Source organism: Balaenoptera borealis, assembly GCF_965194805.1.
Source record: "Balaenoptera borealis genome assembly, chromosome: 3".
Taxonomy (NCBI): domain Eukaryota; kingdom Metazoa; phylum Chordata; class Mammalia; order Artiodactyla; family Balaenopteridae; genus Balaenoptera; species Balaenoptera borealis.
The window spans coordinates 86,016,098-86,039,927 of NC_138866.1; the positions used below are offsets into that span (position 1 = coordinate 86,016,098).

At 44.6% G+C, this 23,830-nt stretch overlaps 1 protein-coding gene across 1 annotated transcript; it reads right to left on the reverse strand.

The window, feature by feature from the left end:
- On the reverse strand, positions 1-13,796 carry TGM7 (transglutaminase 7; the record flags this gene model as incomplete). The annotated part of the gene is given in 16 exon segments (XM_082385916.1): positions 1-209; positions 462-595; positions 2,439-2,599; positions 2,983-3,309; positions 3,778-4,020; positions 4,463-4,538; positions 4,542-4,566; positions 6,080-6,093; positions 6,095-6,219; positions 8,386-8,496; positions 8,499-8,772; positions 11,179-11,297; positions 11,888-11,954; positions 11,958-12,172; positions 12,568-12,750; positions 13,736-13,796. Coding segments are annotated over 16 exon segments (2,295 nt in total). The 3' UTR covers positions 1-49.
- Between the last annotated feature and the right edge of the window lie 10,034 nt (positions 13,797-23,830).

The window sequence follows — 23,830 nt, forward strand, 5'->3', positions numbered from 1 at the left end:
AGGGGAGGGGCTGGACAACTGGGAAGGCCTGAGGAGGTGGGTGTGAGGCTCAAGAAGCCCTTCCTGCAGCAGCGAAGATGTACTTGTAGCCCTTGATCTCCTTGATCTCGTTGCTGCTGATGAGGACTTGCAGCTGGTGGGGTCCGGCTTTGATGGGGTAGAGGTCCAGTTGAATTTGGACGGTGTGTCCGGCCACCAGAATTCCAAGACTGAAAGTCCAAAAGGGCCTGTTAGAGCCTTGAGTAACTGCTTGGGTGGGTGATCTGGTTTCCCCTCTTCGTCGGTAGCACCTCCCACACCCACCCACCCCTCAACACCACTGAGCTCAACCTTCCCCAAGGAGGGTGGGAAGGTGGGGGAAAGGAGGCACCATCCAGGAGACTAAGGACCATCCTATGACCCCACGAGGCACCCCCTTATCTAAGACCAGCATGAGACAGGTGGATAGCCATGGTACTTACTCATTTGTTATCTGCCCATTGATGAGGCCACTGCCCTGCAGAGCCATTGTGCAGTGACTCAGAGCCACCGAGAGGGTATTGGTGAGCGAGATGTGGAATCTCAGGGCCTTGCCCACCTCGGCCCTCTCGGACACCTGTGTGGAGAGAAGACGGGGATATCATGGGCAACTGGCCTCATTTCTGCACTCAATTCAGCAACCTCACTTCCCCATCCCTCTGATGACCACCAGGGACTGCTCACTTAGCACAAAGACACTGCAGGGGCGAGAACATGAGCCCACAGTATTCACAGTTAACACATACACTGGCCTCCCTTAGAAGCTCACAGTACTACTGGAAGCCACCACCAGCTGGGAATTGGCACCAAGTGAAATCTACTTCCCTCCCCGTCATCTAGCTCAGGATGGCAATTAGATTTCCACTTAAGTGCCAGCTCCAATCCGTTAGTTGTGGCTGATAGGAATGGTGTGTTAAAAAGGATTCTGAGGACAATCCGGAGCCAGTGAGAGGGTCGTGATTGATTAGTAGTGTCTGACACAGGCATGGGATAAGGAAGTGGTGTCATGTGTGCCATCCATGTGCCACCGGTGATGTCACTCTGAGGCCCAAGTTGCAGGATATGTTAATGGCAGAGACAGGACCTGACCCAGGTGTCCTAGACCTCAGTCAGGATCTTCCTCCCATGCTGCTCTGTCTTTATATGCATTAGCAGACCCACTCTGAGTTTTTCCAGGTGTATTCAGTGCATCACAAGTGAGGTCTGTGTCATAGGGCAGCATGGCCTTGACTTGTGAGTGGGAGGCAGGGATCCATCCTACTCACTTCTAGAGCCCCAGCGCCTAGCACAGTGCCAGCCAAATGATGGATATTTGGTAAACGAGTGTTGAACTGAAATGACTCGACCACCCAGATCATACTGGGGGCATGTTCTGGCTCAACCAGAGAATCGAGGAAAAGGAAGAACACATCCTGACTTCTCTGGAATTCAAAGAAAAGAAACAAGTCCTTTGTACTCTAGTGAGTGTGCCAAAGTTGAACAAGGTCAAAATAGCTTTGGCATCCAGCATGGCCACACAAATCATCCCGGGGCTCCTAAGCAATGGGGACCAATTAATAGCCTACTTGGCATCTGATGTGTTTGCATTGGATCCTGTGGTAACCAGGGCTTTGTGTAATGGGCAGGGCCCTCACCTCAGCCCCAGGCTTGTGTCTGCTCTTGTGATTCTGCCCACTGTTACCCCCTCCCCCCTCATGGAGGCTGCCTGCCATCACTTGGCCTGACGACCTCACAGCATGCCCAGGTGAAAACTGTCAGGTGGCCAGACGGTTCTCTTTCTGGCGGGGGTGGAGGGTGCTGTTGACAGATCCACCAGGTGCACAGTCAGGTGGGGATTAGGCAGTGGGCAAGGCCTTCAGGTAGGAGGGTAAAGTGGGGAAAGGAGGCTTCAGAGGAAGAAAAACCCTGGATATAGGACATGGAGATCATCCCTGCCCTCCACCATTTACCCTTCCTTCACCTGTGTTCTTTCCTCATGCAATTGCCTTGCCAGACACTCAAGCCTCTGAACGTGAAATGTGAGGCTCACCTTTCATTTGTTTTCTTCTTCCTTGTCACCCCTGTCTTATCAGGTGACAAGGAATTTGGCCTGAGTCTCTCTCAAACCTGTCTTCTCTACTCCATCTCCCAGATACTGCCTTTCTTGTCTCTTTGCCTCTGCAAAGCTACTTCCTTACTTAAAATGCCTTCAACTCCACCTCGTTTCTCTAGAGTGTCTTCCTGCGCATCCTCTGTAAAATGTCACCTCCTCTGGGAAGCCTTCCCTTTGCACAGAGTGCAAGGGACCACACCATACTGCACTTTAGTCACCTGTTTGGTGTCCAAGGCAGGGACTGTGCCTTGTTAGCTGCTGTACCCCCAGCCCCTGAATTGGGTGAGCCAGAGAGCCCCTGGGCCCCATCTCTGTCCAGATGCCTTACCTCAGTAGATAAGTGGGGAGGCCCCAGGGAGATATCTTTTAGGACCAGCATGGACCTCCCTGTCTCCTCCACCTTGGCTATGCCAGACACACAGATCAGCTTTTCATCCATCGGTTTGTTTCTATAATTGTTGTAGGGTAGCAAGAGCAGCCACTGTGTCTCTAAGCACAGACAAAATACATCTTGAGTCCAGGAATGGGTCTCGGAAAGAGAGAGTGAAAATATGTATGTGTGAGAGAGGAAAAAATAGTTTGTGTTTGAGAGAGAATATGAGTGTGAGTCTACGTGTGTGTGTGAAAGTGTGTTTGTGTGTGTGTGTAAGAGAGACAGATAGTGCTTACCCTGCGCCCCCGACCCCCGAGGTCACTGCTGTGTTTCACCTGGTGGGATGGCATCAGAGGTACAGTACCTGACATTCAATCTCCTGCCAACAGCAGCTTCACTGCCCAACGTGTGTGTGTGTGTGCGTGTGGGGGGGGTGCCTTGTTCATGGCCCCAAGCTTCCCTCCCTGTATGTGCCTTTCCAGGCCTGCCTCATACTCACCCTCCCCGAGGTCCAGGGTCAAGTGCACTGTTTGTCTCCAGAGGGGCTCCCAGGTGCCACTGTCGTGCAGCAGGGTCTGCGCACAGAAATGCACTACCAGGCGGATGGGCCCCTGGGGTTGGGCTCTATCTGCCAGACTCCGGGCATGCAGCTTCGGCAGCAGGTCCTGGCCCCACTCAGGCTTCCTGGTCGGGTAAAGCTGCAGCTGTGCCGGCTGATCCTCAAAGCCCCCAGACCCCAGCAGGTCCAGGAAGGGTGCAGAGGCCCTCCAAGGGCCCAGCATTTTCCGGGAGGCCTTCGTGAACACAGATCGCTCCTCAGCGGATCCTGACAGAAAGGAGAGCCAGGAAGGACATCAGTGGGGAGGGGTCAGGAGGACCAATGACCTTCTTGCTGGAAACAAGGCACCCAGCAACTCCCAGGTCCCCTCCCGAAGCCTCAACCACAAGAATAGCTGCCTAAGGAGACAATACAGCATCACGGCTGAGAACAAGGGGATTGGTGTTGCTTGGTGCTGGGCTCAAAGCCTTGCTCTATCACAGTCCCTTCATCTCTTGGCACTCGGTTCAGTCACATATAGCCCAGGGATGTTTCCTTGCCTCAGAGAGTTGCCAAAAATTTGGGTTAAATGAGTTCCTGATTATAAGCACTAGATGGTGTTTTTTGTCATCTTTTGCGGAGGCGGTGGTTAAGTGGTGATGGTTTCAACGTGAGAGCCATCCTCATGTCCCTTGGTAGGCAACACAAAGGAGGTTACAGCTGCCCCCCTCCCTGAAACACTGGGGCCCCAGGCACCTTCTGGGTACTTGTAGGAGCTGGTGATATTCTGGCTCTGGTCTGACCCTACCATCTTGGTGCTGATTTCCTTCCCGATGGAACTGATGTTATGGGCCAGGATTTCCTGGGCCTGGCCATCCTCCAACAGCCAAACGACTTCACCGGCGTTCACCTCAGCATACACAAATGGGGTGTCATAGGGCAGGTGGACCTTCCCTTCCCTGATGGCCTTTATGGAGGCAGGGCCACAGTGGAACAACCCTGTTCAGGGAACAGGAGTTGTGGACCACTAACTTGGCTGCTGACATATGGACCAGGGCCAGCGGGTCCTGGCCATGGCAGGTAGAGGTAGGGAGATGGGATGGGGAGGGGCAGTGGCATTAATGACCCTCATCCACGGGGTGCTCTCCAGTTCCCATTAATTCATCTGATGCTCACAGCCACCTTGGGAAGCAGCAGTCATCACCTTCATCTTCCCTACTTTACAGGTGAGGAAACAACTGAGAGGTCCAGTGACTCATCAGCTCACCCAACTGCCAAAGGCAAAGTTAGACCCCTGACCCGAAGTTGTCTCTGCTACGACTTTGGAAAGCGGATGAAGTGGGAAGGGCATCGTTCCTTTCTGGCCTCCTGCTCACGGGGTCAGTCACCCTGACTGGCATCCCCACTGAGCCCGGACCCTTCCACAATGGTCTGCTCTCACCACTGCTGGTTTGCTGGGGAGTGGGGTCCAGAACCTGCCACCCGTTGTATCCTGGAGGGAGATCTTTCCGGATCATCTAGCACTCGTTCCAGACATGGAAATTCCTGCAGAAAGCAGTAAGGAGTGAAGGACTCAACGTTTTCAGAGGATTTGCCAGGTATCAGACCCTATACTGAGTGCTTTATATCATTGTTTCTTCTTCTTTTTTTTTTTTTTTTACATTTTATTTGGAAGTAATTTCAAGCTTATAATAAAGTTGCAAGAATAGTACAAAGAACATCCATATACCCAGTTCACCTATTGCTAGCATTTTGCCCCGTTTGCTTTATCACTAGCTTTCTTTCAGTGTGGATATGGCGATTTCTTAGAATAGGGATCTTCCCTTGCGTACTCTTGTACAGTTATCAACCTCACACATTTAATATTGATACTATCCTTTTATCTACTTTACTGTCTATGTTTCAATGTTGTCAGCTAATAATGTCCTCTATGGCAGGGGTCCCCAACCCCCGGTACCGGCCCGTGGCCTGTTAGGAACCGGGCCGCTCAGCAGGAGGTGAGCGGCGGCGAGCGGAGGGGAGCTTCATCTGCCACTCCCCATCGCTCGCATTACCGCCTGAACCACCGCCCCGCCCCTTCCGTGGAAAAATTGTCTTCCACAAAACCGGTCCCTGGTGCCAAAAAGGTTGGGGACTGCTGCTCTATGGCATTCTTTTCCACCCAGTTCAGGATCACACATTGCATTTAGTTGACCAATGCCCTTTGTGTCCTCTGATCTGGAAGAGTTCTTCCGGCTTTATTTTATCACATTGACATTTTGAATACAGTACTTATTTATTTATTTATTTGTTTTTATCGGAGTGGCCCTCATTTTGGACTTGCTTGCTGTTTCTTCATGATTAGATTCAGCTTATGTGCTCACAGACAGAATTCTACACAAGTGACATGTCCTTCCTAGATACACTACTGCTCATTGACCCAGAGAAGTTTCAGCCCTCGAGGAGCCCAGAGAGGGAGGGAGCTCCAAGGACAGCAGCTAGTTCTCATACAATTCAAAGGTCTTACCTGGAAACTGGCTGGAAAAGCAAAAACAGGAAATCAGATGTGGGATAGAGCAGAGGAGAAAGGAACCAGAGGAAGCGACTAGAGATCCAAAAATAAAGGGACACACAGAGACACACACAGACGTATATACACATACCTGCAGAGAGGGAGTGGGGCAGGGAGAGGAGAATTCAGCAGAGACCAAAGGAAGTATGCAGAGGCAGCTAGTCCTGGCTTTGCCCTGACAGAGAAACAGAGAAATGTGCAAACAGAAAGGCTCAAAGAAGGAAGAGTAAGATGAAACAGATTTTGAGGTCAGTATTCAGAGGACACACGACCTATTCATTTGGTTGCCAGCTTCAGAATACATTATCCCATAGTCTTCTATCTCTGAAATGAGCTTGATGTGATGATCTGATTAGCCAGAACAGCTTTCTGGCTGGGGGACTTATTCTCTGAGAATCGGCAACAATGTACGGGGCAATATTTCCTCAAGGCCAGAGAGCATCAGGTCAGAATTTTCCTACCCTACCTGGAACGGAGCAGAGACCTGTAGGAGACAGTGCCCCTTACCATACTTTTGTCTCATTTCTGAGTTGGCAGCATCTCTGCATGTTGGTCATAGTAGGTGTCGATGGTCAAGTTTGCATCCACGTTGTGTGCAGAGTGGAAATTGGAAACAACACGGGTTGGAACACCTAAGCATCTCATTACTAAAGAGAAGAAAAGCATGGGAACTAACTGAGTTTATTTCAAGAAGAATCATTGGTTTCATGTGCATACTTTCTCACTTTCAAGCTGGAGGAGAGAAAAAGGCCAAGATTCTTGCAGATCCATACCTGTAACTCCTTTATCCTCAGAGCACCTCACCCAGGCCCAGAACCTTGAGGCCTACCTGCCCTATCCATGGTCTCCATTCCACCAGGAGAAAGAAATCATTTGAGGGTCACTTAACAATTAACAACAACTCAATTTATCATTTAGGGATTTTTCCATTCAGCAGCTTTCCAAACTAAAAAAAGAGAACCTAAACATTTGATAATTCAAAAGAAAAATTTTTTTAATTAGACCTATGCTGTGGCCAGAAGAGAAGCTGTGTGACCTTAGGTAACTGGCTTAACTTCTCTGGCCCTTAGTCTTCTTAAATGAAGAGTTGGACCAGATGATTTTCAGTTCTGAAACTCTGGATCTGTAATTATACTCAAATAAAAGGGTTTGAAGGAAAGAGAGAAATCAAAGCACAGATAGAAGAGCCAGATAGACTTATAGAGATATGTGGAAGACAGCGACGAAGGGAACCTTGCATGTACGAGGCAATGACCGTCTTTGATAAGACAACAGCACCCTCTTGTGGCTTCTCAGGAATCACACAAAGCAGCCACTACATCACCGTCATCCCCACCACCACCACCACACACACTTGACCAGGGCCAGATGAAATTAAGCTGAGAGCCAGGTGTGACCTTTGGAACACAGGTCCCCACCTCTGCAAGCAAGGTGAGGAGTTTAGAGAGAGGTTTATCCCACCCCTGTCCTGCTTAGGAGCAGATGGTGCCCACTGAGGCTGCTGGGAGGATTGCAATGCTTTGAAATGTAAGAGAACTATTAAGATTGACCAACCTTTTTGTTTCGATTCATTGACGATCTCCAAAGGACGCCACCTGTCCACAGTCGCCTATCCACTCCCAGCACAGCTCCTGGGCTTTTCACAAACCCTTAACCCTTGGTGAGAGTTAGACCAGGGCTGCAAGTGGCCAGAGGCAACTTGGCAGGAGCAGCTTTCCCCTCACTCAAAGGTCGTAGACTCTAGGACCTAGCCGTGGTGAGAGGCTCGGAGGTGGAGCAAAGATGCAGACCTAGACCTTCTCCCTCTCTTTGCAGGGTCTAAAGGCCTGAGCCCCCCTCCTTAACACCTGCCTAGTCACGGACATCCCAGCCCAAGGCAGATTTGGCTGTACTAAATACTGGCACTGTGCTGAGCATCTTCCCATGAAAACAAATGAACAAAATGAGGTCACTTGATTTGAACACTCATATTTAAACCTCTCTGCTGTCTGTAGCACCTGTACATAACTGCCAAGCTATGTTGCCCCTCTCAGAAAAGTCTAGAACTTTGTCTTTGGACCCTGTCTCTGTCCTTCCCATTCTGTGCTCCCTCGTTCTCCAACTCAGAGTCAACACATCGGTTCAGTAAACATTTCTTGAGCATCACAATGTAACAGGCAGCACTGTGCAAGGTACTCCTGCCTCTTGGGGGAAGATAGGCAGGCACCGCAGTGCTTTCCATCTTTCCCTCATCTTCACAGATAATCTGATCAATGACTTGGGACTAAATTGTAAATAACTGATAATGCATAAAACATGGATGCTCCTTAAAGGTAGTCAGCAAAGTAGTAAATCTCTCATTGTAACTCTTCAAGAATGTCTCTGAGAAGTGTTTGGGAGCCACCAGCTCTGCCCACAGATGAGATCAGGCTCCCAGATTATCTGCTTGCACCTCAAGCTTCCCTCAACCTGCCCCTGACTCCAGGCTCACCTTGAGCTGAGAAGCCTGAGCAGGTGTCAGAAAGAAGTCAGTTTTGCCTCCACTTTGGGACCACAAGCTCCTCTATCCAGGTGACCATTTTAATAGCCTAACTGCTCCATCAAGGAGACTGAAGAGTGGTTGCAGCAGGTCACCCCTTCCCTGGTTATTGCCGGATTCCTTGAGACTATAGAGTGTGCTGGTTAAGAGCCAAGTGACCACCACTCCTTAGCCATGGGGCTGTGGACAGGCCACAGTTAACTCAGGTGAAGTGGAGATAATCCCAGCCCGACCTCGAAGAGTTATCACGAAGGGTCAATAGGTGATTCTGCATTCCCATCTCCCCCTCACTCACCGGTACACGTAACAGCTGCAAATACCCAGCACTGCCCATACCGCACAGGCTGCCCGCCCCTGGCCGCCCACTGTCGCAGGATGGCCACGCTGCCCGTCCACTGCAGTGGGTGACCCCCTGGGAGTAGTCCTCTCTCCAGCTCCCCTGCAGCACACCGCTGTCGTCATTGCTGTTGGTCTGCAGAGGAGAGACAGGTGGGTTTTCGCGGTGCGGTGGGGGGGGAAGCTCAGGCAGGGCCGGGGAAGCCTCTGGCCTTACCATGGCGCTCACCACCCTGCAGACATACACTACATTGTTCCACTGGGAGTAGTCTTTGGATGGGTTCTCTAAGAAGTACAGGCTCTTGTTCAGAATCTCAAAGCGGATATCTATGATGTCCTCTTCAAACTTCCAGGGGATTTCAAGGAAGAACAAAGAGAAGAGTAAAAACGTCTAGAATTCTGAAGCCAAGTCAGTAACGCCGACGTTTAGGGGTGGGGCTAAATATCAGACAAGTTCCTGCCTTCAAAGAGCTTGTTAGTCAAGTTGGGAATGTGTTAAGATTCAGAATTTTGAAGAAATAACCTGTGTGTTTCTGATGGAAAATGCAAATGGAATTTGGGGAGATGAGAGTCAGGTGAAGGCATCAGAGAAGACTATTGGAGCCGGTGGGCTTGGAAGGACAAGGTAGACAGGAAGAGAGCGGGGTGGAGGCGTTCACCCAAGGTCTTTGGGCTGAAAGGTACCAGAGACAGAGGCTCAGAGATTTTCCTTCTGGAGGACTTGCAAGAGTAGGAAAAGATCGGATGGATACATATAAGGCCAGGCACGTGAGGAGAGGGAGAAGAGCGTGGAGAACCTTCAAAATAGCTAGAGGGCTCAGTGCTGATGGTGTGAGCACAGGAGAAGCCAGTGTACACTCATGACACACGTCTACAACATGTATTTGCTACATGTGTCTTAACCCTTTTGGCTGCCAAATGCCCTGGTATTTTTCTAAGTTTCAAAAAATTACACAAGTTGTTGGAGAACAGGGAACCTGATCTTCCTCAGCAAGGCTCCCTGCTTCCTGCCCCCAACCCACTCTTCCCTCCCGGTGGGTGTGGACAGGGCTGAGAAGGCAGTGGGAGGCGGAGAGAAACTATCCCAGCCACGGCTGGTGGTTGAGAGTAGAAAAGTTGCCCAGAGTCAAAGGTCCCCCGCTGTGTACCCTAACTGGATATTTGGTGTTATTAAAGAATTGCTGTTCATTATTTCAGTTATAATACTGTATTGTGGCTCAGTTTTTCAGAGAGTCATCATCTTTTAGAACTATATTTGGAAGTATTACTCGATTAAATGATATGATAATTTGCTTCCCAAAAATCCAGTGATGATATGCGAGGAATGGGGGAGAATACACCAGGGATTGGCAAAGTTTTTCTGTAAAGGACCAGATGATAAATATTTTAGGCTTTGCAGGCCATAGGGTTTCTGTCTCAACTACTCAATTCTGCCATTGTAGCATGAAAGCAGCCACAGAGGATACCTACATGAATGAGCGTAGCTGTGTTCCAATGAAATGCTATTTATTAGACACCGAAGTTCGAACTTCATATAATTTGCACATCACAAAATACAGTTGGCCCTCTGTGTCCGTGGATTCTACATCCATGGATTCAACCAATAAGATCAAAAATATTAGGGAAAAAAATACCAGAAAATTCCCAAAAGCAAAACGTGAATTTGCTGCACAGTGCCAGCAACTATTTACATAGCATTTACATTGTTTTAGGTGTTATAAGTATCTAGAGATGATTTAAAAGTACATGGGAAGTTGTGCATAGGTTATATGCAAATACTATGCCACTTTATTATTTATTTATTTATTTATTTATTTTGGAGGGGGGTGAAGTTGAAAAGAATAGTTTTATTGCTTTGCCAAGCAAAGGGGGCCACAGAGGGCTAATGCTCTCAAAACTGAGTGTCCCGACCTGGAGGGGGTAGTGAGGAGTTTTATAGTAATGGTTCAAAGAGGAGGGTGTGATCAGCTCATGGACTTTCTTCTGATTGGTTGGTGGTGAGGTAGGTGGGAGTCAGCATCATCAACCTTCTGGTTCCACCCGGTCCTGCGTCCTGCCAGTTGTGGCAGCGTACAGTTAACTTCTCCCACCTGGCAGGGGTTTCAGTATCTGGTTTCAGGACTTAATGAAGCTCAGGTTCTTGATGTCTCATGGCAGAAAGAATTCAGTGAGAGACAAAGTGATAGGTAAGAAGTGCGTTTATTTAGAGAGATACACATTCCATAGACACAGCGTGGGCCATCTCAGAAGGCAAGAGCGGCCTATGCCACTTTATACAAGGGACTTGAGCATGCTTGGATTTTGGTATCTGTGGAGGCGTCCTGAAACCAATCCTCTGCAAATACTAAGGGATGGCTGTGTTATTTTTTTTAAATTCTTTTTTTCAGCAGTTTATAAAGTATGAAAACCATTCTAAACTCTTGGGCCATGCAAAAACAGGCAGTGGGCCACATCTGGCCCACAGGCTATAGTTTGCAAATCCCTGATATAGATGAAACAAAATACACCATAAATTGATCACTATTAAAGGTAAGAGGTTCATGGAGGTTCATTACAGTAGCCTGTCTACTTGCATTATGTTTTAAGTTTTTCATAAAATATTGAAAACTGAGAAGGAAAGACATCTCCCCTTCCCTCCCTGTGCCTCTCACTGGATGGGAAATTGGTCCAGCACTGCACATCCTGACTTCTGTTAGTGGCACTTCATAACCTAATAGAGTTGTTTAAGGCCCACTTCAGGTGACAGTGTTACCTGCCCATAGTTCCAGGGCCAGGGGGTGATGACTCTTTCATGACCATTGTAAACAAAGCCATAGTCCATCATGATATACTCCTGCAGCAGTATTTCACTTGGCAGGTAGACGTCGTCCTCTGAGCAGTTAAGAATAGCAGAGGAGGCAAAGCCCCAAACCAAAAAACAAACAGTAATAAAATTAAAAACATTAATGACAGTATCTTGCTGGATAATCAGATAAGCAATGGGTTGATGGCAATAGAAATCAAGACTGGACCCCTTAAAAGTCTGTATGCTTTTCTAGAGGCCAGTGATATAATCTATACTTTAAAAAAAGATGATCTTTTCTTGGTTATAAAAGCAGCAAGCTTTTCGTAGAGATTTGGAAAATATGGATGACAGAAAGAAGACAATGAAGATCACCCCTTCTTACTACTCAGAGACACCCATCGTTACATTTTAGTGTATTCTGGCTGTGCTCTCTTTCTCGGCACATATATGTAATTAGGTTCATATGTGTTCCATTTCCTGATTGATTTCACTTAACATCACACCATGAACATTTTCATCATGCCATTAAAAATTCTCTGTAAAGATGATTTTTAGTGAGCACATGGTAACACATTGCATAGATGTGCAGCATTTTATCTTCAGGGCCTTCTAAGTAGATCCTCACAGAGTGTTCCCAACGGATCAGTTAGAATTACAACCTGTGAGCAAGTTATACCTGCACTCCAAGGGTTAAAAAACAGGATGAAAGTCCCCAGAGGGTGGGTTGTGCTGTGACCAGGGCCCTAAGAGATCTCCATCTTCAGAGTGTAGGGACCAATGACTGCATTGGCCAGTGTGAAAAGGGAGACAAAGAGCGAGTTGGCATGAATGGTGAAGTCAGAAGCACTCCAGACATTGCCTTGTCGGACCTGGGTGAGCAAGAAGGTGGCTCGGGTTCCCAGCAGCTCTGTGGGCTCTGGTCCTGTGTAAGAGAGAATGACCCCAAAGTGAGGTGCAAAATCTATGTGACACGGTTTCAGGGGAACTGGGAGGACCCTTACCTTCTCCTACCACCTGCTAATCCTTTTACTGCCACTGGGTGTCCTTGGACACGCACTTAAGATCTGTGGGCCTCAGTTTTTTAATCTGTAAAATGGGATCGTAGTAGTACCCACCTGAAAGTCTTGTCACAGGGATTAAATGAGATAATGTGTGTGAATTTTTAGCACAGTGCCTGTTGTGTATTTAAAAGTTGTCTGTTATTATCACAATCTTAGTTTGCTGAGTTGGCCAAATCTTTTCTTAACAGCACCAATAGGGTCCCGGGGGTCCCAGGAGAAGAGAGGGGAAGGCGGTTCAGAAAGGAGAGGCAGGGGCCCTAGAGGTGAACTTTGTCTTGGGGAGGGGTGGGCTTACCTGTCTCAGCCACCAAGGTGATGTAGTCGGTCCCAGAGTGGAAGGGTCGGTTGAAATGCAGCTGGATTGTGAAGGACTCACCGTGGCCCACGATGAGCCGCTGCAGGCCCATCTCCTGCGTGTGATGCTCCTGGTTGTTCCTGGCGCTCTGCAGGTCGACGGACCTGAGCTCCAAGGCTGCCACTGGGACGGGGGGTGGCGGGGGGACAGGTCGCTGCCCAGCTGTGGTTCCCTGGGCTCAGCATCCCCTGACACTTCTTGACATTTCGTGGCACCTGTCTCTGACTTGGGTAAGATTGCTGTCCAGATCTTAGCCCTCTGCCACCTGCCCCCTAGTCTCAGGACTCAGCCTCAGAGAGCATTTCAGCATCGTGATCCCGGTGACCTCTGAACCTGGACCTGGAGCCACAGTGCTCGAGAACTGGGGTCCCAGACAGCACAACGTTTCCAGATAACTGAAACTTAACCTCAAAGTGCCGCCATGTACTCTTAATCACTTTTGTTGACAATCTTTCTAAAAATTACTCTATTATCCTGAATGATAGAAGAAAGAGCATACTCGAATTTTGTATGAATTAAGTCAATGAGCTGACTGGAGGCTGGGGCCTCAGCTACAGGAAAGTGCCTGCTTTAGGATATGGGGGAGGGTGGGCACCTCAGGGTTATTTGCAGCTTATTTCTTGCTTCTCAGCTATGTTGCAGGTGGATGAGGGTACTGGCTGCTTCCTAGGATGTACACTTAGTGTGTAATTTTAAAACTCTCATAGCATAATGGGCAAGGTGCAGGCTCTCACCATCTTGGCTGTGAGACCTTAAGCAAGTCACTTAAGGTCCCTAGACATCAAAAAAATGGTGACAATGGTGTTCCTACCTCCTAGAATGCACGTGGGCATTAAGTGAGGATTCACAAGTAAAGACCTTAGCATAGTGGCAGGTGCAGGGTAAGCACTCAGTCATCAGTAGTTGCTCTTAGTACTGATAATAATGCAGCCTCAGATTGCATTTGCTTTGCTATTTTTGCTGGTGATAAAAATTCATTAGGTCCTTTCCTCCAGTAGTACCTCAGTTTATCTCAGTGGTTCTCAACAGGGGCAATTTTGCCCCCTGGAGGACATTTGGCAAAGTCTGGAGACATTTTTGGTTGTCACAACTGGGGAGAGGCTGTTACAGGTGTCTAGTGGGTAGAGGCTGGGGCTGCTGCCAAACAGCATCCTAGAGGAAAAACTCATGTTTGCTCCAGCCAGTTTTTGTGCCATTTGCATTTTGAACTTTTTTCACATAAGTTCTTTATATTTTCACTAAATTAGTTCACTTTGATAGTTTTAGCCCATCTTTGTTACCTGGCTGGATTTTTTTTTTTTTGAGTCCTAATTCTTTCACCTAAATGCTTTATCTTACTATCTGGGAACTGGCTAAACAGTCTTCCAGGTCTTTGTCCAAGTCATTGGTAATATGGTGGTTCTAAGCATTAAGGCTTAAGTCAGAGGCCAGTGGAGTATTATTGTTGGAGGTTCCTTCCACGTTAACACTGAGCCATTAGGAAATACTCTTTAAGTATAGTTGTTCAACTAGCTGTGATTACATGTAATTCTTTATGTGAGGAAATTGGATTAGGTGTTTTTAAATTTCCTTCACAGTCTAAAATCAAATCCAGCTTTCATTTTGCATCTTTCCCACAAATTTGTCAAACATCTGGCTGAAAACAGAACGTGCATGATGGTCCCTTGACCCTCCCTCCTAGTAACAATCTTTCCTTGAAGCAGATTCAAAGATGAATCACTGGATCAAATAGTACAAAGTTTTTCAACCTCTTAAATGTAACTTAGGCACTTAAATAGTTATATTATTGGAACCAGAAAATTCAGGGCAAGATCTAAGACAGATGCCTGTGAGTTATTAAACAGCATTTTGTAAACACGTCTAATCTATTAGTAGTTTGTGAAAGCAATTTAGAGAAATGTGACCAATACTTTTTTTAAAGAATAGAATAGAAAATATCACAATGCACCCTACATAGGAAAAGCAAGCATAATTTTATGTATTATATAACTGGATCATGATGTAAATTGTGGGTTATAGTCAAAAAGTTTGAAAGCAACTAGCCTAGATCCTGGTGGAAACTGATAACATCTCATTTGTTCCTGAGGGGCCTGCATTTTCATACCAGGACTTACTGAGCCTTCACAGAAGCCTCTCCACCCCATACATAACGACCAATGGCCATTCGACCCTGAAAGATCAGATACCTGAAAGGGGCAGTGAAGAGCACACAGGTGTGTGTATCACCTCCACAGGGGGGAACGGGACTGGGGCAGCCTTTTCCTGGCCGCTGCCCACAGCTCAAAGCATTGTTCCTAAGGGCAGCCCACTCAGTTTCCCCTTTACCCAGGCCAACTATTGGTTTAGGAAGGAAAGGGGAGGAGGAAGAAGGAAGATATCTTCCCCTCCACGCCCAAGGTTTACAATGCATGGAGAAAACTCATTCTCCATTAGGGGACTCAGTTTTTTGTTTTTGTTTTTGTTTTTATTTTACTTAATATAATTATGCATTTGGCTCACTGAAGTGCTTTTCATGTCAGGGAGACAATGACTTCAGAGAACAAAAGGGAGAGCCTTCAAGGGAGCAGGCAAAGAAAGCCAAGAGGATCAGGAAGAGGTTCAGCAAAGCAGGAAATCAAGCAGAATCAATTAGTAACAAAACATGGCAATGCCCACAAGTCCTTACGAGGAGAATAATGTGGCAGGAGGGCAGTGGGGCTGTAGAGGAGGAGAGAGAGAAAAGCCTGTGAGGGCAGCAGGGCCAGGATGAGGAGTGGCTTGACTCCAGGCAGAGATGCTGCTATTTGCTCAGTAGTAATGGGTGTACCTCTCCTTGATGGAAGGATAAAATGTTACACCTTTCTGAGGGCAATTTATCAACATTTCTTACAAAATAAAAGAAAGCCTTCAAACATAAATTCCTTTGATCCACAGATTCCTCCTCTAGGAATTTTTCCTAAGAAAAAATCATAATTTGTCTATAAAAATGTAAACATAAGGATGTTCAGTGCAACCCAAATATCCTACAATGAGTCGGATACATAAACTTTATTCCTCTCATCCTGATGTAATCAACAAAAAGACAAAGGATATTGGGAAATAATTCATGAGATATTAAAAAGCAACACAAAAAGTTTTAAAAACAATACATTACAGATTAACTGTAGGTGGTAAAATTATGGGAAATTTTTCTTTACTTTGAGTTTTTCGGTGTTGGTCAAGCTTTTGCTTTGAATGTGTATTCCTTTTATATTTAAGGGAAAGTGTCCCTTTGATTAAAGGCAGGGGTTTTTTGTTTTCTGTTTTTTTAAAATTTTATTTATTTTTGTTACAGCAGGTTCTTATTAGTCATCAATTTTATACATATTAGTGTATACATGTCAATCCCAATCTCCCAATTCCTCCCACCACCACCACCACCCCCGCTGCTTAACCCCCTTGGTTTCCATACATTTGTTCTCTACATCTGTGTCTCAATTTCTGCCCTGCAAACCGGTTCATCTGTACCATTTTTCTAGGTATCACATATATGCGTTAATATACAATATTTGTTTTTCTCTTTCTGACTTACTTCGCTCTATATGACAGTCTCTAGATCCACCCACGTCTCTACAAATGACCCAATTTCGTTCCTTTTTATGGCTGAGTAATATTCCATTGTATGTATGTGCCACATCTTTATCCATTCGTCTGTCGATGGGCATTTAGGTTGATTCCATGACCTGGCTATTGTAAATAGTGCTGCAATGAACATTGGGGTGCATGTGTCTTTTTGAATTATGGTTTTCTCAGGGTATATGCCCAGTAGTGGGATTGCTGGGTCGTATGGTAGTTCTATTTTTAGTTTTTTAAGGAACCTCCATACTGTTCTCCATAGTGGCTTTATCAATTTACATTCCCACCAACAGTGCAAGAGGGTTCCCTTTTCTCCACACCCTCTCCAGCATTTGTTGTTTGTAGATTTTCTGATGATGCCCATTTTAACTGGTGTGAGGTGATACCTCATTGTAGTTTTGATTTTCATTTCTCTAATAATTAGTGATGTTGAGCAGCTTTTCATGTGCTTCTTGGCCATCTGTATGTCTTCTTTGGAGAAATGTCTATTTAGGTCTTCTGCCCATTTTTGGATTGGGTTGTTTGTTTTTTTAATATTGAGCTGCATGAGCTGTTTATATATTTTGGAGATCAATCCTTTGTCCGTTGATTCGTTTGCAAATATTTTCTCCCATTGTGAGGGTTGTCTTTTCGTTTTGTTTATGGCTTCCTTTGCTATGCAAAAGCTTTGAAGTTTCATTAGGTCCCATTTGTTTATTTTTGTTTTTATTTCCATTACTCTAGGAGGCGGATCAAAAAAGATCTTGCTGTGATTTATGTCAAAGAGTGTTCTTCCTATGTTTTCCTCTAAGAGTTTTATAGTGTCTGGTCTTACATTTAGGTCTCGAATCCATTTTGAGTTTACTTTTGTGTATGGTGTTAGGGAGTGTTCTAATTTCATTCTTTTCCATGTAGCTGTCCAGTTTTCCCAGCACCAATTATTGAAGAGACTGTCATTTCTCCATTGTATATCCTTGCCTCCTTTGTCATAGACTAGTTGACCATAGGTGTGTAGGTTTAACTCTGGGCTTTCTATCTTGTTCCATTGATCTATATTTCTGTTTTTGTACCAGTACCTTATTGTCTTAATTACTGTAGCTTTGTACTTTAGTCTGAAGTCAGGGAGTCTGATTCCTCCAGCTCTGCTTTTTTCCCTCAAGACTGCTTTGGCTGTTCAGGGTCTTTTGTGTCTCCATACAAATTTTAAGATTTTTTGTTCTAGTTCTGTAAAAAATGCCATTGGTAATTTGATAGGGATTACATTGAATCTGTAGATTGCTTTGGGTAGTATACTCATTTTCACAATATTGATTCTTTCAATCCAAGAACATGGTATATCTCTCCATCTGTTGGTATCATCTTTAATTTCTTTCATCAATGTCTTATAGTTTTCTGCATACAGGTCTTTTGTCTCCCTAGGTAGGTTTATTCCTAGGTATTTTATTCTTTTTGTTGCAATGGTAAATGGGAGTGTTTCCTTAATTTCTCTTTCAGATTTTTCATCATTAGTATATAGGAATGCAAGAGATTTCTGTGCATTAATTTTGTATCCTGCAACTTTACCAAATTCATTGATTAAGTTTAGTAGTTTTCTGGTGGCATCTTTAGGATTCTCTATGTATAGTATCATGTCATCTGCAAACAGTGATAGTTTTACTTCTTCTTTTCCAATCTGTGTTCCTTTTATTTCTTTTTCTTTTCTGACTGCCATGGCTAGGACTTCTAAAACTATGTTGAATAATAGTGATGAGAGTGGACATCCTTGTCTTTTTCCTGATCTTAGAGGAAATGCTTTCAGTTTTTCACCATTGAGAATGATGTTTGCTGTGGGTTTGTCGTATATGGCCTTTATTATGTTGAGGTACGTTCCCTCTATGCCCACTTTCTGGAGAGTTTTTATCATAAACGGGTGTTGAATTTTGTCAAAAGCTTTTTCTGCATCTATTGAGATGATCATATGGTTTTTCTTCTTCCATTTATTAATATGGTGTATCACATTGATTGATTTGCGTATACTGAAGAATCCTTGCATCCCTGGGATAAATCCCACTTGATCATGGTATATGATCCTTTTAATGTGTTGTTGGATTCTGTTTGCTAGTATTTTGTTGAGGATTTTTGCATCTATATTCATCAGTGATGTTGGTCTGTAATTTTCTTTTTTTGTAGTATCTTTGTCTGGGTTTGGTATCAGGGTGATGGTGGCCTCATAGAATGAGTTTGGGAGTGTTCCTTCCTCTGCAATTTTCTGGAAGAGTTTGAGAAGGATGGATGTTAGCTCTTCTCTAAATGTTTGATAGAATTCACCTGTGAAGCCATCTGGTCCTGGGCTTTTGTTTGTTGGAAGGTTTTTAATCACAGTTTCAATTTCAGTGCTTGTGATTGGTCTGTTCATATTTTCTATTTCTTCCTGGTTCAGTCTTGGAAGGTTATACCTTTCTAAGAATTTGTCCATTTCTTCCAGGTTGTCCATTTTATTGGCATAGAGTTGCTTGTAGTAGTCTCTTAGGATGCTCTGTATTTCTGCGGTGTCTGTTGTAACTTCTCCTTTTTCATTTCTAATTTTACTGACTTGAGTCCTCTCCCTCTTTTTCTTGATGAGTCTGGCTAATGGTTTATCAATTTTGTTTATCTTCTCAAAGAACCAGCTTTTAGTTTCATTGATCTTACTATTGTTTTCTTTGTTTCTATTTCATTTATTTCTGCTCTAATCTTTATGATTTCTTTCCTTCTACTAACTTTGGGTTTGGTTTGTTCTTCTTTCTCTAGTTCCTTTAGGTGTAAGGTTAGATTTTTTATTTGAGATTTTTCTTGTTTCTTGAGGTAGGCTTGTATAGCTATAAACTTCTCTCTTAGAACTGCTTTTGCTGCATCCCATAGGTTTTGGATCGTCGTGTTTTCATTGTAATCTGTCTCTAGGTATTTTTTGATTTCCTCTTTGATTTCTTCAGTGACCTCTTGGTTATTTAGTAACGTATTGTTTAGCCTCCACGTGTTTGTGTTTTTTACGTTTTTTTCCCTGTAATTGATTTCTAATCTCATAGCGTTGTGGTCAGAAAAGATGCTTGATATGATTTCAGTTTTCTCAAGTTTACTGAGGCTTGATTTGTGACCCAAGATGTGATCTATCCTGGAGAATGTTCCGTGCGCACTTGAGCAGAAAGTGTAATCTGCTGTTTTTGGATGGAATGTCCTATAAATATCAATTAAATCTATCTGGTCTATTGTGTCATTTAAAGCTTGTGTGTCCTTATTAATTTTCTGTTTGGATGATCTGTCCATTGGTGTAAGTGAGGTGTTAAAATCCCCCACTATGATTGTGTTACTGTCGATTTCCTCTTTTATAGCTGTTAGCAGTTGCCTTATGTATTGAGGTGCTCCTATGTTGGGTGCATATATATTTATAATTGTTATATCTTCTTCTTGGATTGATCCCTTGATCATTATGTAGTGTCCTTCCTTGTCTCTTGTAACGTTCTTTATTTTACAGTCTATTTTATCTGATATGAGTATTGCTACTCCAGCTTTCTTTGGTTTCCATTTGCATGGAATATCTTTTTCCATCCCCTCACTTTCAGTCTGTATGTGTCCCTGGGTCTGAAGTGGGTCTCTTGTAGACAGCATATGTATGGGTCTTGTTTTTGTATTCATTCAGCAAGCCTGTGTGTTTTGGTTGGAGCATTTAATCCATTCACGTTAAGGTAATTATCAATATGTATGGTTCTATGACCATTTTCTTAATTGTTATGGGTTTGTTTTTGTAGGTCCTTTTCTTCTCTTGTATTTCCCACTTAGAGAAGTTCCTTTAGCATTTGTTGTAGAGCTGGTTTGGTGGTGCTGAATTCTCTTAGCTTTTGCTTTTCTGTAAATCTTTTGATTTCTCTGTCGAATCTGAATGAGATCCTTGCCGGGTAGAGTAATCTTGGTTGTAGTTTATTCCCTTTCATCAGTTTAAATATATCATGCCACTCCCTTCTGGCATGTAGAGTTTCTGCTGAGAAATCAGCTGTTAACCTTATGGGAGTTCCCTTGTATGTTATTTGTCGTTTTTCCCTTGCTGCTTTCAATAATTTTTCTTTGTCTTTAATTTTTGTCAATTTGATTACTATGTGGCTTGGTGTGTTTCTCTTTGGGTTTATCCTGCCTGGGACTCTCTGTGCTTCCTGGACTTGGGTGGCTATTTCCTTTCCCATGTTAGGGAAGTTTTCGACTATAATCTCTTCAAATATTTTCTCTGGTCCTTTCTCTCTCTCTTCTCCTTCTGGCACCCCTCTAATGCAAATGTTGTTGCGTTTAATGTTGTCCCAGAAGTCTCTTAGGCTGTCTTCATTTCTTTTCATTCTTTTTTCTTTATTCTGTTCCACGGCAGTGAATTCCACCATTCTGTCTTCCAGGTCACTAATCTGTCCTTCTGCCTCAGTTATTCTGCTATTGATTCCGTCTAGTGTATTTTTCATTTCAGTTATTGTATTGTTCATCTCTGTTTCTTTGTTCTTTAATTCTTCTAGGTCTTTGTTAAACATTTCTTGCATCTTCTCGACCTTTGCCTCCATTCTTTTTCCGAGGTCCTGGATCATCTTCACCATCATTATTCTGAATTCTTTTTCTGGAAGGTTGCCTACCTCCACTTCATTTAGTTGTTTTTCTGGGGTTTTGTCTTCTTCCTTCATCTGGTACATAGCCCTCTGCCTTTTCATCTTGTCTATCTTTCTGTGAATGTGTTTTTTGTTCCATAGGCTGCAGGATTGTAGTTCTTCTTGCTTCTGCTGTCTGCCCTCTGGTGGATGAGGCTATCTAAGAGGGTTGTGCAAGTTTCCTGATGGGTGGGACTGGTGGTGGGTAGAGTTGGGTGTTGCTCTGGTGGGCAGAGCCCAGTAAAACTTTAATCTGCTTGTCTGCTGATGGGTGGGGCTGGGTTCCCTCCCTGTTGGTTGTTTGGCCTGAGGCGACCCAACACTGGAGCCTACCTGGCTCTTTGGTGGGGCTAATGGCAGAGCCTGGGAGGGCTCACACCAAGGAGTACTTCCCAGAACTTCTGCTGCCTGTGTCCTTGTCCTCACAGTGACACACAGCCACCCCCCACCTCTGCAGGAGACCCTCCAACACTAGCAGGTAGGTTTGGTTCAGTCTCCCACGGGGTCACTGCTCCTTCCTCTGGGTCCTGATGCACACACTACTTTGTGTGTGCCCTCCAAGAGTGGAGTCTCTGTTTCCCCCAGTCCTGTCAAAGTCCTGCAGTCAAATCCCGCTAGCCTTCAGAGTCTGATTCTCTAGGAATTCCTCCTCCCGTTTCCGGACCCCCGGGTTGGGAAGCCTGACATGGGGCTCAGAACCTTCACTCCAGTGGGTGAACTTATGTGGTATAAGTGTTTTCCAGTTTGTGAGTCACCCACCCAGCAGTTATGGGATTTGATTTTATTGTGATAGCGCCCCTCCTACCATCTCGTTGTGGCTCTCCTTTGCCTTTGGATGTGGGTATCTTTTTTGGTGAGTTCCAGTGTTTTCCTGTCAATGATTGCTCAGTAGTTAGTTGTGATTCCGGTGCTCTCGCAAGAGGGAGTGAGTGCACGTCCTTCTACTCTGCCATCTTGAACCAATCTCGCTAAAGACAGGTTTCTGAGCAGGAGTGGCATGATCAAATCTGTACTTCGGGATTAATCCAGACCAGAGGGAAACAAGACTAGGGTGGGAAGGGCAGTGAGAACTCTGTTGCCATAATCTAGGCAAAAGGCTAATGAGGACCTCGGCAAAAGTGTTGGTAGGAAGAAAGGAGGGACCACCCTGGTGTGCAAGGGACTGGTGGCCATGGGCGCATGGCAGGCTAGTAAATCCCTGGTGAAATACCTTGAGTTCCAAGGTTTACTAAGGCCCCAGCTAATTTGGATGAAGACTGGCGTAGGTTGAAAGAATTCATTGCCCACAACATCCCAGGCAAGAGGGTACTGGTGAAGGACTGGAAAGCTCCGGGCAGAGATGGTGAAGGATACAATATCCTTGGCACAGCCAGCAGAGAGAGTGGGCACTGCCATTGAATGTCAGGTGGACTCAGCTCCTTCCCTTCTCCTACCTTTGTCCCTGCATTTAGTCCAATTCTCCATCAGTGTCTTTTCTTTTTCCACTTTTCATTGTTATTGTCAGTTTGGGACTTTGATAAACACTTCATTATTTTTCATTTCTTCCCTTTTAAGAAATATGAAAGGTTGCATCTGTGTGAGAGCATACGAAGATTCCTATGTGATGAGATTACTGCATTTTTGTGTAAGGATGAAAGTGTCTTACTACCTAAAGTTTCAAGTCCGAATTCCTTAGCCAAGCATTCAAAGCCCTCCACAGTTGGGTCCTAACACATGTATCCAATCTTATCTCCTAGTAGCCCATAAATAAATTCTGCTTCCCTTGTGTTGTGGCCTCCAAATAGATCGTGCCCAGCTCTACCTCTGGATGATCCTGCCCCTTCCCCTATCTCTACGTGTCCCCATTACACCCATTCTTCAAGCAAACTCAGCATCCACCTCCTCCATGAATTCCTTCCCAGGCATTTTAGGATGGGGAGCATCTGTAACAATAGTTTCATATCTAGCTAACATTTACTGAGTGTTATTAAGTGCCAGGCTTTATATGTGTTATGCATTATCCTCTTCTATCCCTACAACTACCCAATAAGATATTACTAATTCCATATTACAGATGAGCAGACACAGCATTAGGGAGGTTAAGTAACTTGCCCAGGGTCACCTATCTAGTAAGTGGCAAAATTGTCATTTAAACTTAAACAGTTTGATTGCAGACCTAGCTCTTAAACTCTGGCCTATGGTGTTGGTCTGGAGGTTTTCACTTTTTTTTTTTTTCTTCAAGTAAGTGACTATTGTGCTTTATTCAAATAAAGCCATAATAAACAGACCTAAGAGGAGCTGCTCTGGTGGAAGAACTGGGGAGGGGGTTCCCTTGGCTACTCTGTAGAGCCCTTGGGGTCTGAAGATCACAATGGAAACCACAGTGCATCTCAACCTCCTCATCCTAGAATGCCAGCAAGTCAGAAAAGAACCAGCTCCAGGACCCACCTAGTCTCTTTTCCTGTTCTGCAACTTCTTAGACTTTGAGCCACTTATTTGTCAGTTAATCATGTACTACTATGTTGTTTCTTTGAAGCATTATTTTCATTTAATGGTGTCTACATGATTAACTATATTGTTGATTGTTTACACCCAGTACTCAGCAATTCAAATAGCTGCTGGCAGGAGAAAAGTGTTACTTGGCTGGCTGTACAAGTTAAATTATTAGGTCTTTTGTAGCAAATGTAAAAAAGGATTAATATAAATTATATATAAAAGTTGCTATAAATATTAAGAAGTCTTGCTATAATCAGAGAAACGCAAACTAAAACAATAATGAGATTCCATCTTTGATCCATTCACAAATGTTTAAAAGAATAACCTATTTTGTGAGGGTATATGGAAATGGACTGTCTCATATATTTCATATACGGTGTGAGTGTAAATTCATACAGACTTTTTAGAGAAAATTGATTGATATTGAAGGACAGCAGATTATGCCATCCCCAAATACACCACTTCAGCATAAAGATTATTTTGAGCTGAAGGCAATCGAGAAGCAGCAGATACAAGAAAAG